The 22,580-nt window shown below is 41.8% G+C and overlaps 1 protein-coding gene across 15 annotated transcripts; it reads right to left on the bottom strand.

Annotated features, from left to right (window-relative positions):
• Window positions 1–1,059: 1,059 nt before the first annotated feature.
• Window positions 1,060–20,586, bottom strand: LOC133564121 (uncharacterized). Of its 15 annotated transcripts, none has more exons than XR_009809227.1 (13): window positions 20,374–20,586; window positions 17,255–17,410; window positions 14,803–15,547; window positions 10,231–10,485; window positions 8,462–8,584; window positions 7,946–8,034; window positions 7,030–7,137; window positions 6,835–6,891; window positions 4,740–6,729; window positions 4,570–4,638; window positions 4,256–4,375; window positions 3,105–3,242; window positions 1,060–2,830 (listed from the first exon to the last, which is right to left on the bottom strand). XR_009809227.1 is itself a non-coding variant. In XM_061918250.1 (12 exons), exons 1-12 carry the CDS (start codon window positions 20,473–20,475, stop codon window positions 2,808–2,810), a joined length of 3,837 nt encoding a protein of 1,278 aa, XP_061774234.1. In that variant the 5' UTR covers window positions 20,476–20,586; the 3' UTR covers window positions 1,060–2,807. The 15 variants fall into 15 exon arrangements, 2 of the variants coding, with proteins under 2 accessions (XP_061774234.1, XP_061774235.1); XR_009809228.1 differs by having other exon boundaries at window positions 3,105–3,239; XR_009809229.1 differs by having other exon boundaries at window positions 4,256–4,372.
• Window positions 20,587–22,580: the final 1,994 nt, after the last annotated feature.

Here is a 22,580-nt window from a genome sequence, read left to right as displayed (position 1 = left end):
ATATGGAAGAGTATTACATGGTTACTCTGCCGAGCTCTAGTCAGCACCGACACTCAACAACACATCATTTGTGATTTTTCCCGCATCTACTTAGTTTTAGCAATCAATAATATTTCAGTGTTTTTATCCTTTGTGGGGACATTGTTGATTGTCATGTCATGTTCGGTTCTTGTTGCATCTGACCAGTCTTCCACTCAGGGAATTAACATCACCTGTCAATCCCAAGTTCTTTAGATGACATATATGCTGAGTAAGAAGGACCATCAAGAAAAAATAGGAATATTACCAAGTTTTACTAAAGCTTTAGGAGACCAGTCCAATTCTCCGTTAATATTGACACCTCAAAGCGGTCTGACATTCAAACGAGAAGAGACAACTTATTGAATACAAAACCGTTCCCCACGCACCCAGAAAGGAATACAGGCTCTTTTTGTAATACAGATTAGGTAAACTGGAGTTCTCCAACTTCCACATTCCAACCCCTCAAGACACTACACAGACATCTGCGGACACAAAGAGACAAGCATAAAGAGTATAAATGGAAAAATGCTAGCTGCTTTAAACATGACTATGAATAAAGAAACAACTCAAACATATATGCAATCTCCACAATGTCCATTGTGGATGCCGTCTTTTCTCCACAGTAAGTCTTTGCTGTTGTCCAGCATTCTGTTTTTGTTTACTTTGCAGCCAGTTCAGTTTTAGTTTAGTTTTCCATAGCCTTCCCTAAGCTTCGATGCTTTTTCTTAGAGGCACTCACCTTTTGTTTATTTTAGGTTTAAGCATTAGATACCTTTTTACCTACACACTGCCTCCTGCTGTTTCAGACATCTACAAAGCAATTAGCTATTGGCTGCCACCATCTGATAAGGAAGAGTATTACACGGTTACTCTGCCAAGCTCTACACAGCACCGACCAATCAACAACAACAACACATCATTTGCAGACTATAATTACTGCTTTGCGAAAAATATTTTTAACCCCAATAGATGATATGACATCATCTCCCACGGCACACCCGTGTGCCACGGCACAGTGGTTGAAAAACACTACTGTAGTATTGGTGCGAAGTGCAAACAATGAGACTTTATTTAGTCAATAAAGGAAGCAAAAGCGCATGCAATGGTCAAGATGAAGGACTGACAGAAGATACACAATCCACTCCACAAAACAAAGACTTCCTTTCAACAAAGAAGAAGGAATAAGAGATTAAATGAAGAAAAGTACAATTAAAATAGATAGTAAAAAGGCTCAAACACCAAAATGATCCTGAGGTCATTGAGGGAGTTTGGTGACGCTGCTCCCACTTCCTGACAGAACCTTCTGTGTCTCTCTCTCACACTCTTTGTCACACACACACACACACACACACACACACACACACACACACACACACACACACACACACACACACACACACACACACACACACACACACACACACACACACACACACACAGGTTATCATTTGGAACAGGGACCAAGTGTTCGTTCAGTACTAAGTGTTTGTTCGGTACTTGTGGGGACCAAGTGTTTGTTCAGTACTTGTGGGGACCAAGTGTTTGTTCAGTACTTGTGGGGACCAAGTGTTTGTTCAGTACTTGTGGGGACCAGCCTTTCTACAGCTTGTGGAGGCATAAAAACAATGAGGTCAAATGTCCACTGGCCAGTTAGCTCATACACCTCTTTAAATCTCTAGATTGATTAAGTCATGTGCTAAACATTCTTACTGGGGACCCTGGGGAAAAATAGTTTATATAGTTCATGGGGACCACATTTAAATAATATAGCATAATTCACACGGATGTGTATGTGACTACTGAAGACCATTTAAAACAAAACAAAAAGTACAGATGCAATATGAGATGATGCTCAGAATCCAGCACTACAGCTGTCTTCTCATAGCAAGTTTCACCACTTAAATGTTAAAGCAAATCCTGCATCTTCTGTGACATGACTGAAAACTGCTGTTTAGCAGTCATGAAGTTGTCTGCAACTCCAACTACCATTCATAGAAGGATGGACCATTCTGAATGTGAATCATACTTTAAGGTAATAATGTTTTATAATCATGCTGTATGAAAATGTCATCCTAAGGAACACTAAACCCGATTTTTGTTTTTGGAAAATTATATTAGTTTGAACTAGGGATGTATACCATGCAGAATGACAGAACTATTAAAGCCAGGATAACATGTTTCACTTTTCAAGAAAATTCATTTTCTCTTTTACCAATATTTACGTATACAAAGTAACCCAAAAATCCCTGTTGTGGGATCAATATAGGATTATTTTAGCTTACCTTAAACACAGAAATAAAATACAAACTAATTTAAACTTAATTTAACATGCAATATGAACAACATTGTAATAGCATCAGGTTGTTAGCTGCAGAGACCTGCTCTGTGTGTCACTTTTATACACTCAGCTTCAGAAGGAAACAGGAGTCTTCGCATGTTTACTATGAAAGTTCCTGAGAATGTTAACAGAATATCCATGAAACATGCATTGAACTCTTCTGGAACCTCTGATGCAGTGTTTTCCTGATACATATAGAACATAAACTGTTCTACTTAACCAGTCTTGCTGATTATCTCTTAATCTAATATTTTACCTGCAATCTCCTTTTGTAGGCCAGAATGCGTTTGTACACATAGAACTTCTATGCTTGCCATTCCCAGTTTCGGAGAGCTTCCGGTTGGGCCCTAAAACATTTCAAACAGTCCCTCTTTGCTGCTACAATAGCAGAAGTGATGAATGGCTTCATGTGCTTCTCCACAGCCTTCACCTCTTTCTCTGTCCAGGGTCACCTTTTCTGGGCAGCAAGACCTGCGAGCAACCATACAAAATATGTCTAAGAAAATTAAGAAATTAAGTTGTACATGTGTTTACTATAATGTCTTCAACACACAGAGAACAATGCAGACATACCGTATTTCCTTGAATTGCCGCCGGGGCGCTAATTAATTTAAAACCTCTTCTCACTCTGGCACTTACCAAAGGCATGCAGTAAATTTAGGCTTGCGCTTATAAATTTGAGTGTGATGTAAGGATACCATCATGAAAAGCACATTTAATTAAAAAAACCTTATTATGGTCTTACCTTTACTTATAAATGAAGTCCATGTGCAGCTCCTTCTGATCAAAAGCATCCATAACTTGTTTATAGAAGTCTTCCTTATCTTTCTTCAGTTTTAACAGTCTCTCTGTCTCGATGGAGATCTTCCTTTATTACCTCCTGCTTTGATTGAAAGTCCAGTTTAGAAAACTGTTTTATTTTAGATATGTAATCCTCCATGTTAAAAGTGCAAGCGAGAGGAAAAATAAACGATCGCTGCTTGTTGTCACTTCTTCTGCAGCCGAGTAGTCACAAGAAGGATCACTAGCGCCCTCTACCACCAGGAGGCGGGAGTCATTTAATGACTCATATTTGACACACGCAGCTACGGTATATTAATAAAACATAGATGCTTACTGTTCTTTTTAGCATATTCAATAGCTTGGACCTTAAATCCTACTGAATAGATCTTAATCTTCTTCCCTTTATGCGATTTCAAATGATTGAAATCAGCCTCCTCTATTTTGAAAATGATGACAGGGATAGTGTCACTCGTGACGTGACGAGTTTGACCCGGCGGAAATTCTAGACATGCGCTAATAAAAATAATATTTTGCAAAACGAGTTTGACCCGGCGTAAGAGTTTGACCTGGCAGTAATTCTAGGGAGGCGCATACTATATACCCGGCGGCAATTCAAGGAAATATGGTATATGTAGTGTTCATCGTGTGAGGCAATGCCAATTAAACAATTAAAAAAACAAATAACAGTTCGAAATGGTCCAGGTTATCAGGGACTGTTACTACTGACGGACAGGTGTCGCGTTGTGACTGCAGCCAGGCACTTAAGAAAAACTTTGTCTCCATGGCTTTCACTCATTTGCCGCTTTTCCACTAACGCAGGGGTAGGCAACCCAGAACGTTCAAAGAGCCATTTTGGACCCAAATAACAACGCTGTCAATCGCCATTCATTTTAAACTCATGGGCCGCACTAACATTAAACTTTCATATTAAGGTGGGGACCGCAAAATAACATCTTGCGAGCTGCAATTGGCCCGCGGGCTGCGTGTCTGAGGCCCTTGCAGTAATGTCTTCAACCCACAGAGAACAATGCATACATATGCATTTGCATTATTTGTGAGAGAACAAAGACTGATAAAACTTGACTAAAATAACAGTTTATGTATACAGTTTACCTTTGGCAGAATGTCTCACTGCACCATCTCCTGAGGATACCTCCTCTTCTTTTGAAAGTAGTTTCAGTCTCTTGGGGGGTGGGATTGCTTCCTCCTCAGTGGTTGGAAAGACCCCCTCTTCTGTTGGTTCAATGTAATAAACATTCAGTGTCATGCTTACCATAGGCCGCATGCACTTCTAAAGTGCTAACCAAATGGAACTTCAGAAAAAATTCTAAATAACAGAATTTTAAGACATATATTGTTATAAAACCACTGCGAATACTGTCAAATACATTTAATAAACCACAAAAATGAGTATTGACATTACATACCATTATCAAGAAATGAACAGCTTTCGTCCTCTCTGGTAAGATCTTCCTCTTCAGTTTCCACAACACTTTCTGAAGGAGACATACCATGTCAAGCTTATAATTGAGTTCAAACTAGACAAAAAGATGGAAAACAATTATAGACAAAGGAAACAACAAAGATGACAATATACCATTTGGACCAATTGAGATTTCATCTAAGTTCTTGCCATGGAACTCTGATAGTCGACCTTGCTCGAGTGCCATCAAAACTTTGCTGATTTTTGCCAGCTGCAGTGTCTTTTCAGGGAGTCTAGAGAACTCGCGATGGATTCTAATATCATGGCCAAGAAAGTTGGCCAGCTGGTCCATCTCTGTGTCTGTCATGTTCAGCACAGTTGAAAGGGTGGCAGCATGTGTTCGTAGTTTGGTGGATGTAAGTGACACAGGACACGTTGCATGACATGCTTTTGCATAGTGTCGTATGCAGTCTGAACCACGGAAATGCGTCATCGCTGCGGGTCTTGCAAAAAGGTAAGTGTTGTCTCTGAGAACCCCGCAAGTTTCTCTGCACTTAACGAGAAGTTCTAATGCACACACCATTTTTGGAGTCAAGAGAATAGGAACAGGTCTGCCTCGTTTTCCCCTGATGACAATCCTTGTAAAAAGGCTGCAGAGTTTTTTTTCCACTTCAGAGAGAGCCCAGTCCAAATCTTCATGAGGATCAGCTGTGTCTCTTGACAAAAAAGCCAGCAAGGGCGTGGCTGCTACCTCTCCTTCTCTTGGTCTGTTAAAGAGGATGATCTGTGTCAAACATACTTTGGTCAGGTCCGACCAGGCCTTTGTGGAAGAACTTTCAGATAGCGCACTGCTGCACTCATCATGCATTTGAGTGAGAAACTGATGCAGTTTTTGAACATCCTCAGTGAAGGACATAAGTAGTGGTGCATTCCACTTTCCTTCAGCTATGTTCCTCAGGGCTGTTACAGAGACCAACTCGTTCCACTTCTCACTGTGGACTTCTTGAAACTGAGTGGCATTCCTGACCAGCTCTTCATTGTTCATGATCAAACCTTGTGCTTTCAAGAGTTTGCTGACTTTGACCAGGGAATTCCCAAGTTTAGTTGCCAGGGATGGAATGCAGAATTTGTTGGTGTCACTATCAAAGCCACAAGTACATTTGACAGCTTTGACCATCTCCAAGTAGTTCTTAGGATTCACAAAATCCTCCATTTTTTTCAAGGTAGTTACTTTTCTGGCATTATGAACCAGTCGTCCTAATTCCCGCATCTTCTCTCTGACAAAGTGTTGATTTTTTTCTGACATACCACGTTTGTTCAACAGGTGATGCCCAACATCTGTGATGACAAGGTCATCTTTTATTATTTCTGTGATTGGATCAGGAATCATGGCACTTATTACTCCCCACAGTTGTTTGGATATACTTGAAGGCACAGGCCCAGTATATGTGCACATGGACTGGACACGGTTCTTTCCTGGTTTTTGGGTGACTGATGCAGGTTTGAAGCGACAACTTCGCATGTGTCTCCACAGTACCTTTCTAGTAAACAGTCCTTGGCAATATGCACAGTGCATAAAGTCATTTCCTTTAGTTTCTTTATGTGGTCGTTTGAATGGCACTAGTTCACCCTTTCCTGACTCCATAATAGCAGCATTGTGAGCATAGTTGCCTTTATTACGAATATACTCGAGCTGTTTCCTTCTCTCCATGGAACTCTTTGGGAAGCTAAGAGCTTTGGCTACTTCCAATGTGTTTTTGTGAACACTTTCTAGATGCCTTGCCATCTTGGCATAAGGCTTACTGCAATACAAGCAATAATGTCTTTTGCTGTAAACTCTATTTCCATGTTTTTTGAGGGGAGCACAAACAAATACGGCGTCAATTGTTTCCTGACTTGAGCAGGGTTCCTCTGTTCCAGTGCTGTTTATGTCCAAGTCCATGTGGTCTACTGTTGTGCTGTCACAGGCTGGAGGACTTATTGAGCCAGGATCATCCAAGAATTCATGACGAAAAGGCTTTTTTGACCTTATTGTCAGGCTATCTTCACTGTCTTCACTTTCAAAGGTGGTATGTGAAACATACTCATCAGCACTGACTGACAAATCGCTCACTGATGTAGTTTCATAAAGGTCATCAGCGTCTTCAGGACATCTGCCTTTTCTCTAAAATGTGTGAAAAAAAATCCAAGTAGGCACATTATAATGAAAATACAAACAATTAATTTAAATTCTTACAATGCTGATTGAGTTACGTAATTGAGAACTTACTATAATACTTTTTGTGCGCCTCAGTCTTGGCGCATCATCTTGGCAATCTGTTTCAATCTATGAAAAAAGGCAACATTTTTTGTAAAATTATTTTTTGAAAAAAAAAATAACAAGGTACAATAGTACGGCAAATATTTGATAAAGAGAAATGAAGACACCACATGACTACCAATGTAAATTCAATGTTCAATGTACCCGTTGGTGAGGGTTCTGTGAGTGTGAAGGTTCTCCCATCTGTGTGTCATCCTGGACAGCAGGGGAGGAAACTTCTTCAGCGACGACCCCAGCTTCTGCATCCTTTGTCTACAAATATTGCAAAATAAATCCATGACAAAAAATATTGCACATTTTAATAGTAAAAAACATCAACTTTGAAACATGTCTAAGTTTTGATTCCTACAAAAAACCTCCAGCTACAAAGGAAACAGGTTATTAAAAATGACACATATCCTATTAATTATTGAACTTGTCTGTATTCACACATATTGAGTAAAACAAGCCTAAAAGGGGAAATTTCACACACCATCTTTGGGTGCCTTATGGGTACCTGGATATCTCTTGTTTCTTTGATATCTTTAACACAGTTTCTACTCTAACACTTGTGTACGGTGTGAAGTGGGGACCTCGTAAATGTCCCAAAAAATAAATATATTTCAGAAAATATTAAATCAGTTTGAGGTATTAAAAATATCCTAAATCTCCGATGTCCATCATACCTCTCTGTAAGCAATACATATAACTTTCTAGAAGTCCTTGTAGACAACCAATTAGCACTAAATTAGAGCTACTTTGACTATAAACCAACACACACACACACACACACACACACACACACACACACATTCTGTCTTCAAAGTGTGCATATTTTTTTTACTAAAATAGAGACTTTTGTCCAGGACAGAACCAATTATTCATGTTTACATTGTTTCTGATGGAGAACTCTGCTTCACTACACAAACTTTTCCATCTACAAGTCATGTTCAAGAACCAATTGAGTTCGTAAACCGAGGTTCCACCGTGTCCACCCACTCAGATATTTATCTAGCAACACTTGCATGTTTTATGAAACTTTGGTTTGTGGTGCAGTTAAAAAAAAGCTGATAAACCTTACCTCTAGGTCCAAATTGTACTGCTCTTTGGAATTGAGTGCCAATTTTACAGCCGTGTAATCTCCACTTTTCACAGCATCCCACACCTCGCCTGGCAGAAACAAAGTGGAGGCCATGAGGTTTGCGAAAAAAATTTAAAAATAAATAATTTCAAAAATATCAGAAAGATCATGCAAACTATAGCGCAAATATCCTGCAGAGACTGATCAAAAACATTTTTACATACAATTACACAGCACTAAAATAAACACATTTTACATTGATTAATAATGATATTTATAATGTGTTTGTTAAAATGTCAATAAAATGTAAGTGCAAATGAAAATACAGCTTCACCACTTTAGTCAGAATTTTTGCGCTTTAGAAGACTGTTTGATTGATATTGTCATGACTGACAAGTGGTGGGAGAGTGTATTACAAGTGACTACCATACAGATGGCAGCTGAGACGCTGACATTTTTGCCGGCCCACCAATGAGCCCCCGGCCCTATGGTCAAATAACACTGGCTTGGACTTACTGGGCGACAGTAGAGGCGCAGAAAGGATCTCGTCTTCTCCATTCAGATGTTTCTGAAAGTCGTCGAGGGTCATCCAGTCCAGGTTGAGATCCATTCCCAGGCTCAAGGCTGCTGGACCTCTGTCTGCATGGCAGGAACGAGACATATCACACACGCATGCTTGCACACATTCATCAAATTAAAGCATTAATGGCAACAAAATTCTTCCTGATGATCTGTGTAACAATCGCAACACTGCAGCGTTTCGCAGATTCCAGTGCCCAAAACCAAGAACCCCCCACATAACGAATGAAAAACCTTGGTACAGCTGTGCTTGACTTTGGCCAGAGAGACAATGAAGGTTTCTAGAACATGCAGCTACTTGTTAACATGGTTTTTATCCAGGTGTGAATACAATGGAATCTCCATATTCAATATTTTAGAACTTTTAGACGGCACCAAATATGCATCTGTGTGCGGACGTTTCATTCATTCAAGTTTGTATTTGTGATGAGCACGGCATATTCTGGAAAAAAGATGCTAAACCAGACTTATTTCACAGCGGTGGAGACACGACCTCTCATACCAAAAATGATTCTGTCTAATCGCTGTAGTTTCAGCATCCTGCTTTCCCGACTTTTCCTAAAAGCAGATATTTTACCTGCCAGTATTTTTGAAACTTTGGTCCTGGAAAATATCATTTAAACGTTATTTAAGCTAAATCTGCCCATAAGCCTTTATCTTTCAGGCTGCAGTTCCACATTCTACCGACAGATGTCATCTCGGTTTGTATTTTAACCCCATACAATAACAGCCCTGTGCCTGTATTTGTCCCGTGGCTATATCATTATATATATATATATATATATATATATATATATATATATATATATATATATATATATATATATATATATATATATATATATATATATATATATATATATAAATATATATATATATATATATAAATATATATATATATTTTTTTTTTAAATCTTGTTTTTGAACAAATTAGATTTTACTGTTAATTCCGGACTAGTTGCTACTTTTTTCCAACGCTTTTAACACTTTGGCTTATAAAAGGTATTGCTGATTTATGGATTTTTCCTTGTGGACGGCCATAATCCAACAGTTTGTGCTTTCAAGTGGAAGTAAAAGTGCCGTTCCGTCTTCTAGCCGTCCGTAGCGGTTCTACTCTTATGAATTCTTTATTCATTGCTCCAAGCAACGTTTGTAAGTTTTACAATACAACTAAAACAATTCTTAGATACTAAACCATCCCATGTGTGACGTCTGTAGGAATGTTTTCATGCATATTTATACATGCTATCGTAATGAATAAAGCGAGTGTCGTTAGCATTAGCAAATATGCTAACAGGTTTACAAGTGTCTGTGTTAGTATTATTAATTTACAATGACATTCTTTTTGTATTGTTTCACTCACACAAATTCCTCAGTAAATTCACCAAAACGTCACCGTGGAGTTATTGAGTTTGTTTAGCTGATTGGAGAGCTAGCTTGTGCAGTTACTGAGTCCATGACCATGACTTGTGTTTTGTTTGATCAGCCGTTTTACTGCCGTGTTAGACACAGTTTGGAAACAATTAAGGTATGTAAATTAACATTTACAACATATTTCTGTGTAAAAAACTAATTTCACAACGTATATATCTGCGACTTTTAGTCTGGTGTGGCTAATGTATGGAAAAACATTGTTTTCTTCCCAAATTTAGTGGGTGCAGCTTATATACTGGTGTGCTCTATCGTCTGGGAAATGCGGTAGTTACCAGATTTGTCTGTGGTCTCCAGCGGGTCCTGGCTGCTTATGTGGCTATCACTTGCCCCATGGAGTTTGGGCTCGCCGTCTTCCCGCCGCTTCTTCCGGTCGTCAGCCGGCCCCTTCCTCTCCCAGCTCAGCCGCTGGCTCTCTTCCAGCCTCTCCCGGGAATCGTCCCCGGGCCTGGGCTTGGTTGCCGACTTCTGTGCTTCCCTCTCGTCGCTGTCCAGGCTGAAGCTGTAACTCTGGCTGGGCTTGGAGACCACTGGGGGCGGGGAGACACATACTTCAGACCCAGAGAGAACTTCAGTTCAATCAATCAATCAATGTTTATTTATATAGCCCCAAATCACAAATGTCTCAAAGGACTGCACAAATCATTACGACTACAACATCCTCGGAAGAACCCACAAAAGGGCAAGGAAAACTCACACCCAGTGGGCAGGGAGAATTCACATTCAGTGGGACGCCAGCGACAATGCTGACTATGAGAAACCTTGGAGAGGACCTCAGATGTGGGCAACCCCCCCCCTCTAGGGGACCGAAAGCAATGGATGTCGAGCGGGTCTAACATGATACTGTGAAAGTTCAATCCATAGTGGCTCCAAGACAGCAGTGAAAGTCCCGTCCACAGGAAACCATCTCAAGCGGATCAGCAGCGTAGAGATGTCCCCAACCGATACAGGCGAGCGGTCCATCCTGGGTCCCGACGAGCGGTCCATCCTGGGTCTCGACTCTGGACAGTCAGTACTTCATCCATGGTCATCGGACCGGACCCCCTCCACAAGGGAGGGGGGGACATAGGAGAAAGAAAAGAAGCGGCAGATCAACTGGTCTAAAAAGGAGGTCTATTTAAAGGCTAGAGTATACAGATGAGTTTTAAGATGAGACTTAAATGCTTCTACTGAGGTAGCATCTCGAACTGTTACCGGGAGGGCATTCCAGAGTACTGGAGCCCGAACGGAAAACGCTCTATAGCCCGCAGACTTTTTTTGAGCTCTAGGAATCACTAATAAGCCGGAGTCTTTTGAACGCAGATTTCTTGCCGGGACATACGGTACAATACAATCGGCAAGATAGGCTGGAGCTAGACCGTGTAGTATTTTATAAGTAAGTAGTAAAACCTTAAAGTCACATCTTAAGTGTACAGGAAGCCAGTGCAGGTGAGCCAGTACAGGCGTAATATGATCAAACTTTCTTGTTCTTGTCAAAAGTCTAGCAGCCGCATTTTGTACCAACTGTAATCTTTTAATGCTAGACATTGGGAGACCCGAAAATAATACGTTACAGTAATCGAGACGAGACGTAACAAACGCATGGATAATGATCTCGGCGTCTTTAGTGGACAAAATGGAGCGAATTTTAGCGATATTACGGAGATGAAAGAAGGCCGTTTTAGTAACGCTTTTAATGTGTGACTCAAAGGAGAGAGTTGGGTCGAAGATAATACCCAGATTTTTTACAGAGTCACCTTGTTTTATTATTTGGTTGTCAAACGTTAAAGTTGTATTATTAAATAGAGGTCGGTGTCTAGCAGGACCGATAATCAGCATTTCCGTTTTTTTGGCATTAAGTTGCAAAAAGTTAGCGGACATCCTGCTATAGCAGTTATTATTATTATTAGCTTGCCGAACATGAGTCTGAACTTCGAATTTTATAAGGTAATGATCGGACATTACTTTAGTATACGGGAGTATCATAACTTTGGAGACGGTGATACCTCTGACAAGCACTAGGTCTATCGTATTACCGCTGCGATGCGTCGGTTCATTTATTATTTGTGTAAGACCACAGCTATCAATTATAGTCTGGAGCGCCACGCACGGTGGGTCCAATGGGGTATTCATATGGATATTAAAGTCCCCCATTATAATTATATTATCGGCGTGCGTCACTAGATCAGCAACAAACTCTGAGAATTCACTAATAAAGTCCGAATAGGGCCCTGGAGGGCGGTAGATAACGGCCAGGCACAGAGGCAGAGGTGTGGCAGACTTCATAGAAAGCACCTCAAACGATTTATATTTATTATTTAAGTTAGGACTAAAGTTAAAGTTTTTGTTGTATATTAGTGCGACACCCCCTCCCCTTTTGAGGTGACGGGCAATATGCGCATTCGTATAGTTAGGAGGGGATGCCTCATTTATCGCAAAAAAGTCGTCTGGTTTAAGCCAGGTTTCGCTAAGACCGATGACGTTAAGGTTGTTGTCTCTAATGACCTCATTGACTAATAACGTTTTGGGAGACAAAGATCTGATGTTTAGAAAGCCCATATTATAGGTAGTGGGCTGTTTTAAGGAGTTGTTGATAAAATTATCCGTAGTAGCAATATTAATAATGTTGCGTTTATTATGCGCAGTGTACTTAAAATAATTACGACCATATCTAGGAATTGATATGACGGGAATTTTCAGATTGTCTACTTGGCGCTGCGATAAACTGAACGCATCATAATTTGCCACCTCAGTAGAACGCATGTCTAACTCTGACGAAGTCATAGACACAGTAGAAAAAACATTTTGTGAGTTGTGTATTATTCTACGAAAATTGCTATGTGTACAGGGATCATCCAGCCTGGCGCTGGCTAGCTCTAACTTAACTGACTCCATACCCAGGCTAGCAGGCTCTGTAATTGCCTGTGACCGGGCTTGCTCTAGTGCAGTTAGTCAAATGTGGCTCAATGCGAAGTCTATGTTCCGAGACAAGAGGGACAGGCTTACAATACTCCAGTGGGGATTGCTACGATATGCTGTGGAGTGTTAAGTTGTTTTTGGGGAACCAAGTTATTAATAGTAATTATTTAAGTTAGTCTGCTTTGGACACTCTTGGCATTCTCTCGATGAGCTTCAAGCACACCTGTGATGTGAAAACCATTTCAGGTGACTACCTCTTGAAGCTCATGGAAAAAATGCCAAGAGTGTGCGAAAAAGTAATCAGAACAAAGAGTGGCTACTTTGAAGAGACTACAGTACAAAACCTGTTTGACGCTAAAAATAAACTTTGACCCAATAAATGTGTAACTTGGAGCCAAACTATTTTGACATAAATTGTGTGCTTACCCAAATAAACCGGGAAAAACGTCCCTGGGCAGCAGGACCAAACAAAACTATGCATCGAGTGAGTCACACTTTGTTTTGATCATGACACACACATATTACAGACACTGTAATATGATTGTTCATGTTTTTTACTCAGTACAGATTGGTGTTTTATCGCATTGTGTTGAGCATTACAAGGGGAGGAGACACTGCCCCAAGTGGAGGAGTTCAAGTACCTAGGAGTCTTGTTCACGAGTGAGGGAAGAGTGGATCGTGAGATCGACAGGCGGATCGGTGCGGCGTCTTCAGTAATGCGGACGTTGTACCGATCCGTTGTGGTGAAGAAAGAGCTGAACCGGAAGGCAAAGCTCTCAATTTACCGGTCGATCTACGTTCCCATCCTCACCTATGGTCATGACCGAAAGGATAAGATCACGGGTACAAGCGGCCGAAATGAGTTTCCTCCGCCGTGTGGCGGGGCTCTCCCTTAGAGATAGGGTGAGAAGCTCTGCCATCCGGGAGGAACTCAAAGTAAAGCCGCTGCTCCTTGACATCGAGAGGAGCCAGATGAGGTGGTTCGGGCATCTGGTCAGGATGCCACCCGAACGCCTCCCTAGGGAGGTGTTTAGGGCACGTCCAACCGGTAGGAGGCCACGGGGAAGACCCAGGCCACGTTGGGAAGACTATGTCTCCCGGCTGGCCTGGGAACGCCTCGGGATCCCCCGGGAAGAGCTAGACGAAGTGGCTGGGGAAAGGGAAGTCTGGGTTTCCCTGCTTAGGTTGTTGCCCCCGCGACCCGACCTCGGATAAGCGGAAGAAGATGGATGGATGGAAGACGTAGAAGCTGGTTTACCTCTTGCCGTAACTAGCTTAGAGCTGATAACGTAGTGCGACGATGTGTTACTAGGTTAGAAAAAAAGTTCCTCAGTGATCACTCTTAAAATGACAATGTCACTACAGTTTGGTTATTATACAGGTTGCAGAACGTAAATTAAGTATTGTTGACGCATTTTGAATGCATTTTTAAAGTGATTCAGAGGTAGAATGGATTGCTAACATTAGCTGCAATGCTAGCCACCAAGAACGAACTCTCCATCCATCCATCTTCTTCCGCTTATACGAGGTCGAGTCGCAGGGGCAGCAGCTTAAGGAGGGAAGCCCAAACTTTCCTCTCCCCAGCCACTTGGTCCAGCTCTTCCCGGGGGATCTCGAGGCGTTCCCAGGGCAGCCGGGAGACATAGTCTTCCCAACATGTCCTGGTTCTTCCTCGTGGCCTTCTACCGGTTGGACGTGCCCTAAACACCTCCCGTGGGAGGCGTTCGGGTGGCATCCTGACCAGATGCCCGAACCACCTCATCTGGCTCCTCTCCATGTGGAGGAGCAGCGGCTTCACTTTGAGCTCCCGTCGGAACGAACCAAATTTTACAAATTTTAAATACAAAAAAAAATACAAACTTTTTGTCTACTTGTCTCTCATAATGATTGTTAAACAATAGGCACAATTTTCAAAAAGAAGAAGAGTTCACCTTTAAAAAGGTGCATACCTTCCTGACTTTTGCTCTTGGCCTTCTTGTGCAGGCTGGAGCTGTCGCTGGAGTCGGACGAGTGTGGCGCCGCCTCCTCCCTGCCTCTGGACGTGAGGCTCTTCAGTTTGTGGAGGCTGCTCTCTTTGAGCGAGAAGTCGCCTTTCTTGCTCTTCCTGTCCAGGATGAGCTCCTTGATACCCTGTAGCTTCACATCCAACTTGCCCTTCTTGTGTTTGGCCTTGTCCTCCATGCGCGTCTTCTCCGGGGGCTTGGCGGACGTCTCATCCAGTTGGGCGTCGGAGAGGCCTTCGCTTCGGTCGTCCTCGAGGAGGCCGGCAGGGCCCTCGTGTTCAGAAGACTCGATCTTGCGCTCCTTCTTGGCTTTCTTCTTCTTCCCCTTCTCCCCTCGGTCCTTCCTGTGCTTGCCTCCATCTTTCGTCTTGTCTTTCTTGGGTGGAGCCAGCTCCTCCTCCTCGTCATCCGAGTCAATCAGATGCTTTTTTTGCTTCGCTTGTTTCTCCTTAGACTCGGGAGAGGAGGGCGGCACAGTCTCCTCCTCATCGGTCTCCGGCGCCGACACGGTCTTGAACTCATCCCTCCACTTGTCTTTCTTCTTCTCCTTACGGGGCTGCAGCTCTTCCTCTTCTTCCCGTACCTTCTTTTTCTTCTTCTTCTTGACGGGAGCCTCGCTCAGACGATCTTTGTCGCTGTCGCTCTCTGAGTCGGCCTCAAACAAGTCGCTCTTTGTAGGAAGCGCTTTCTGCTGCAGAGAGAAGCAAAAACTCTTGAAATATCCACCTTTAACCCCGTATAAAGCTACAGAAGTCATACTTTATACCAGCGATATTCTAAGAACTCCGGCTTATAAGTGATTCCCAGATCCCCAACCAAGTCTGCAAGGTATAGAGCGTATTCTATTCGGACTCCAGTACTCTGGAATGTTCTACCGATGCTACCTCAGTAGAAGTACCATCATAAAACTCATTTGTATACTCTAGCCTTTAAATTTACCTTTTTTTTAGAACAGTTGATCTGCCGCCTTTCTTCTTTTCTGCTCTGCCCCCCTCTCCTGCGTGGAGAGGTTATTAGGTTACCACAGATGAATCGCTAGCTGTTCAAAGTTAGGACCCGGGGACCACTCCTCTGTGCATCAGTTGGGGACTGTCTCCATGCAAGATGATCCCTGCTGGCCCCACTATGGACTGGACTCTCACACTGTTAACAAGATCCACTATGGGCTGGACTCTCACAATATTAACAAGATCCACTCCACATCCGTTGCACCGGTCGCCCCTCATCTGCGGTCCCCTCCGAGGTTTCTCATTGTCATCCCACTGGGTTGAGGTTTTTCTTGCCCTGATGTGGGATCTGCGCCGAAGCTGTCGTGGTGGCTTGTGCAGTCTTTTGAGACACTTGTGGTTAAAGACTATATAAATAAACTTTGATTGATTGATTGATTGAACTAAATGCTTAATTTCCTGAAAGCTACTCCCTTCGCTCTTAGTCTTGTTCTATATAGTCCATAAAACCACAGTCCTCTACAGAAGATATTTGGTCTATTTAATTCTATCTTCTGCTGAAAGGACCAGCCCAAAAGATAAAAAAGAGTGGACCTAAAATGGAACCTTGAGGAACACCACCAGTATAGTTCTAGCAAACACTCTTGGTGCAACTCAGACACATCATCAGTGTTGCACCCTGGGTTCATTGGGTGTTTCAGGTCTCACAATAGACACCCTCGCCCAGGTGACTCAACCGGGATTGATCAGGTGTCTAAGTAGCTTGAGTAGCCCACTGATCCTCCCGCTTGATCCACAGCCATCTTGACGCCTTTTCTGCTGCCTCTGTGATGTCTCTGATGTCGTTCCTGTTCTGCAGTCCCTTCACTCTCGACATCTTGACTGCCCAGATGACAGACTAGCCGACAAGTCCTCTGCACCCGACTGGCATTGGGTTGCGTCAGGTCCTCCATCCCCTGCCAGCTCCTCATACTTGGCCCTCTTCCTCTTGAAGGCATCCTCCATCTAACTAAAGAAGTTGAACAAATGACTAATGACCCAGGAGGTATACCGAGTAACGGTATATTTTGGTACCGGTTCCTAATTAGGTTGGCCCATGAGGACCGTGAACATTCTAGACTAACGATACTGCTATCTCTATTTTTTTCTTGTTCCAGCTGTCACATTCAGGTCAGCTGCCGCACAGTAAAATCATCTTTGAATAATGACAAATAAGGGAGCAACATCACACAAAAGTTTGTAACGCAAAAATGTGTCCTTAAAGTCACGTTTTAATTGAACGCACTTTACTCACAACCATGTTTTATGGACTGTCCTCCATTAATCCACGGGCCAATACTAATCCACTCAAAAAGGTGAAAAATGGAGGTAATATAAAAATCCACAACATTGCTCTGAAGCAATACAGCATCCACTCAAACAGTCTTTCAGTTCCTTCTGTCAAAACTTACCACAACCTTCTTGGCCTCTGCTTCTTTTTTGCCGTCCGTGGTGGCCTTCTTAAACGCTAACAAGACCTTACGGCAGTCCTCCAGGTGGGCCTCAGGCTCCCAGGTGTCGTCATCGGAGCAGTAACCTTTCCAGCGCACCCTGTAGAGCACCTCACCCTGGAACACATTTCACACAGCCAATGAGCAATACTTAAGTCATCATTTGCAACCTCCAAATGATCATTTCAACCCTCACGGGGATTACCCCACGTGTAATTTAATTGATCGTGACGACCGGCCAAGGCAAAATAAAAGCCGACGAGACACCTTAAAAATGAAGGGTTCTGATATGAAAATAAATGAAATCTAGAAGAAGTCACATCAAGTCTGACGCACCTTCACTTTCATTTCAATCTTATGTGATCAACAGGCCCAATTCCAACTTGTATTCACACTGGGGTTGTCTTGATGCCGACATTTTGGTATCAGTACCGACAATGATATGTATTTTGATACTTTTCAAAATAAAGGGGAATACAAAATAAAAGGTAAAGAAGAAACCGAAGGCAGCCTGTCTGCGATGTGGACGTACCGTAAATTCCAGAGTACATCGTCTGGCGGTGGTTTGGCGTCAAATGGGAATATGTCGAACAGACAACCGTAATTTGTCAAGTGTGGGGCAAAAGCGTTCCTACAAAAAGTAGCATTACTGCTAATATGTAGCATCATTGGAAAAGTCATCCGCTAGAGAATGAAGAGTGATTACTCCGCATGTCAACATCTCCGTTCGGTGCCACACGCCCACACCATCAAAATGCCGAGGCAAACATTTCCAGGCCAACACCGTATGAAAAAATAGTCAACAACAAAAGAAGATAATGCCCCCAGGAACCTACCACATAGCGAAGGACGAACACGATTTGATTTCCTATTATGCAGCTAATTTTTATTTGACACTTATTGAAATATCTTGTGTGACATCATGCACAAAAGTGTACTTTATTTGTTTTAAACTATTGTAGTGGCGTTCTGTACAAAAAGTGCACTTTGATTTAGTGTTGTTTTGATATGTCATCTTTGTGACATAAGAGCTTGTTTTAAAATGTCTCTGACAATCTTGCACTTTGTTTGGAAATGACATGAATGTTTGAGCTACTGCTTAATAACTGTTTCATAAATACACTTTTGCTAAATTTACTTAGTTGTGATTTCCCTCTCTGCATGAAAGATTATAAGTAGCATACATGAATGCAGTATGAAGAAGAATGTTTGAATATAGACACATAGAATCATCATACTGCTGGGATTATATGCATCAAGTGTTCATTCAAGGCTAAGGCAAAACATCCACATATATATCGTGTATCGCCACATAGCCTAAAAATATCGAGATATTAAAAAGAGGCCAAATCGCCCAGCCCTACTTGCAAGTGTTTTATTGTGATATTATAATGTGCCTTGCAAGTGTTTTGTTGTGATATTATAATGTGCCTTGCAAGTGTTTTGTTGTGATATTATAATGTACCTTGCAAGTGTTTTATTGTGATATTATAATGGGCCTTGCAAGTGTTTTGTGATATTATAATGTGCCTTGCAAGTGTTTTGTTGTGACATTATTATGTGCCTTGTAAGTATTCTGTTGTGATATTATAATGTACCTTTCAAGTGTTTTGTTGTGATATTATAAATGTGCCTTTCAAGTGTTTTGTTGTGATATTAACCGTCACAATTGATGAAAGCAAAAAGACGATGGAGGTGCCACAAAGCCTCCAGATCATGAGATATTGTCGCTGCAAACACGATGCTCTATAAAGGTGAGCAATACTTGGTGGTGATGTTAGTTAGGCTCCATAAAGGCCTCGGTGGTGATGTTAGTTAGGCTCCATAAAGGCCTCGGTGGTGATGTTAGTTAGGCTCCATAAAGGCCTCGGTGGTGATGTTAGTTAGGCTCCATAAAGGCCTCGGTGGTGATGTTAGTTAGGCTCCATAAAGGCCTCGGTGGTGATGTTAGACTACATGAAGGCCTCATTAGTGATGTTAGTTACGCTCCCTAAAGGTGAGTTATACTTGGTGGTGATGTTAGTTAGGCTCCATAAAGACCTCGGTGGTGAAGTTAGTTAGGCTCCATAAACGCCTCGGTGGTGATGTTAGTTAGGCTCCATAAAGACCTCGGTGGTGATGTTAGTTAGGTTCCATAAACGCCTCGGTGGTGATGTTAGTTAGGCTCCATAAAGGCCTCGGTGGTGATGTTAGTTAGGCTCCATAAAAGCCTCGGTGGTGATGTTAGTTAGGCTCCATAAAGGCCTCGGTGGTGATGTTAGTTAGGCTCCATAAAGGCCTCGGTGGTGATGTTAGTTAGGCTCCATAAAGGCCTCGGTGGTGATGTTAGTTAGGCTCCATAAAGGCCTCGGTGGTGATGTTAGTTAGGCTCCATAAAGGCCTCGGTGGTGATGTTAGTTAGGCTCCATAAAGGCCTCGGTGGTGATGTTAGTTAGGCTCCATAAAGGCCTCGGTGGTGATGTTAGTTAGGCTCCATAAAGGCCTCGGTGGTGATGTTAGTTAGGCCCCATAAAGGCCTCGGTGGTGATGTTAGTTAGGCTCCATAAAGGCCTCGGTGGTGATGTTAGTTAGGCTCCATAAAGGCCTCGGTGGTGATGTTAGTTAGGCTCCATAAAGGCCTCGGTGGTGATGTTAGTTAGGCTCCATAAAGGCCTCGGTGGTGATGTTAGTTAGGCTCCATAAAGGCCTCGGTGGTGATGTTAGTTAGGCTCCATAAAGGCCTCGGTGGTGATGTTAGTTAGGCTCCATAAAGGCCTCGGTGGTGATGTTAGTTAGGCTCCATAAAGGCCTCGGTGGTGATGTTAGTTAGGCTCCATAAAGGCCTCGGTGGTGATGTTAGTTAGGCTCCATAAAGGCCTCGGTGGTGATGTTAGTTAGGCTCCATAAAGGCCTCGGTGGTGATGTTAGTTAGGCTCCATAAAGGCCTCGGTGGTGATGTTAGTTAGGCTCCATAAAGGCCTCGGTGGTGATGTTAGTTAGGCTCCATAAAGGCCTCGGTGGTGATGTTAGTTAGGCTCCATAAAGGCCTCGGTGGTGGTGGTGATGCACTATGTTGTTAGCATGTAGCTAGTTAGCCTCACCTCCTCCACACGCATTTCAATGATCCTCTCCACCTCGTACACATCTTCCTCCTCGTCTTGCTGGCTTTCCACGCGCTCCTTTTTCACTATCCCGCCCTTCATTACGCCCAAGCGCGGTGTCGGCAGGCCGTGGTCGAGCAGCAGCAGCGAAGCAGGGAGGACCTGGCCAGTAGCCGCGACAACGAGCTAACAGGCTAAGCTAACTGGCCCCGCCTCTCGACGTGATGCCTTCAGGTGCAATTCGGAATTTCCATCTGGGAGCCCGTAAAATCAGGGGTGATCAAACTTTTTCCCACTGATAAATCGATTGATTGATTGATTGATTGATTGAAGGTTTTATTAGTAGATCCACAGTTCAGTACATATTCCGTACAATTGAGCACTAAATGGTAACACCCCAATACGTTTTTCAACTTCTTTAAGTCGGGGTCCACGTTAAACAATTAATGGCGCATGCGGCCGCCATTTTGATATGTTTTCATTTTCAAAAGCAAAATATACAATTACATATTTCAAGTTTGGTCTCAGTCATAAACATGATGTACACGAGTCCTATATTTAGTGCTTAAATCGCGAGATCAACTTCCGGTCTGTCAATTTAAGGTTGTTGTTTTTTTTCTGGAAAACCCCGTTTTTAATTGTCTCACTGAATATACAAGCAACATGAGCTTTACATAGGTCAATAATTCATAATCATTAGTTTGCATTACTGACTTTTTTTCCGCAATGACAGAAAAAAACCCTCATACTCATAAAGTGTTACAAAGTCACTTTTTTTTTTTACTTTTAACGTTTAACTCTCTAGGTCAAACCTGGACAAATGAAGGCCTGTTAAGATTTTCAATCTGGCCGGTCAGACATTCCCAGATTTTTTCTTTAGATCTTTAAGATGGAAAGTGTAGCTGCCATTATGATGCACACTCATCTTTTCTAAAGACCCTAAGTCCTCAACTATACTAACTATTTACATACTTGGAATCTGCATCATATACTAGTTACTATGGTCATGTAATTAGTTATTATAGTCATCTAATTAGTTACTATGGTCATCTAATTAGTTACTATGGTCATCTAGATAGGCGCCAGCGCCCCCCGCGACCCCGAAAGGGAATAAGCGGTAGAAAATGGATGGATAATTAGTTACTATAGTTATATAATTAGTTACTATGGTCATGTAATTAGTTACTATGGTCATCTAATTAGTAACTATGGGCATGTAATTAGTTACTATAGTCATCTAATTAGTTACTATGGTCATCTAATTAGTTACTATAGTTATATAATTAGTTACTATGGTAATGTAAGCTCAGACGAGGTACCAAGCAGTGTGGGTGGGGAGCGTTTCCACAGAGTGTTTCCAGAGCCTGAAATGTGGGAGACGAGGAGGAAGATTTCGGCAATAAAGTTGTAAAGCTTAATGATATCACATATATCAGATTGTTGGTGGTTTTGTTTTTCTTACCCTTTGCTTTCATATTTTGCTGTTTGTTGCATTTCGCTTGATTGTAAAATAAGTGGATGGAGAGGTGGTTTGACGTTCATATTCAGTGTTTTACCCTTCATAGTTAATATTGTAGCATTCTTTATTTTCATGTACATTCTGGGTGTCTCATTCAGTTAAAAAATGTAAAATTAGATTCTGTTATTTAACGTTTTTAGCATTCAATCAGACATTATTGTGAGGTTTTGTATTAGTGTTCCTAAAAATAGATATACCGGCCCCCAGACACATTTTCTTCTCTAAATTGGCCCCGAGTCAAAATAATTGTCCAGACCTGCTTTAGATAAACCTCAGATCTGCCCGTCAATCAGTTTTTATAATTTTGTTTGTTTTGTGCCGTGTTATGGAAAACGTATCTTTTTTTTAATAGTAAACACAAAATTTCCAATAATTTCCCCTATGTCAAATTTTTATATTTGACATGAGGTATTTGGAGCTTTAAATATGTCAGTAACTCATAACATTGAGTTGGATTCTCTATGTTTTCAGCACAGTTAAAAAAAAAAAAAAATACCCCAACAAAATATTGTCATTTAAGTGTTAAAAATAAGTCCCACAGTATTTTTTTAATTTCAACCAATGAATCACTAGATCGTCAGATATGTCAATAATTGTATTTTCTTAACTTTTTTTCCCGTTTATGCCCTTTTGGTCAAAGCTTTTTTTAAATGGCAAACACACAAAGACCTTAGTACAAAATATTTCA

This window comes from Nerophis ophidion, linkage group LG13 (assembly GCF_033978795.1).
Source record: "Nerophis ophidion isolate RoL-2023_Sa linkage group LG13, RoL_Noph_v1.0, whole genome shotgun sequence".
Classification (NCBI taxonomy): Eukaryota; Metazoa; Chordata; class Actinopteri; order Syngnathiformes; family Syngnathidae; genus Nerophis; species Nerophis ophidion.
This window is presented reverse-complemented; position numbering and strand designations above follow the sequence as displayed.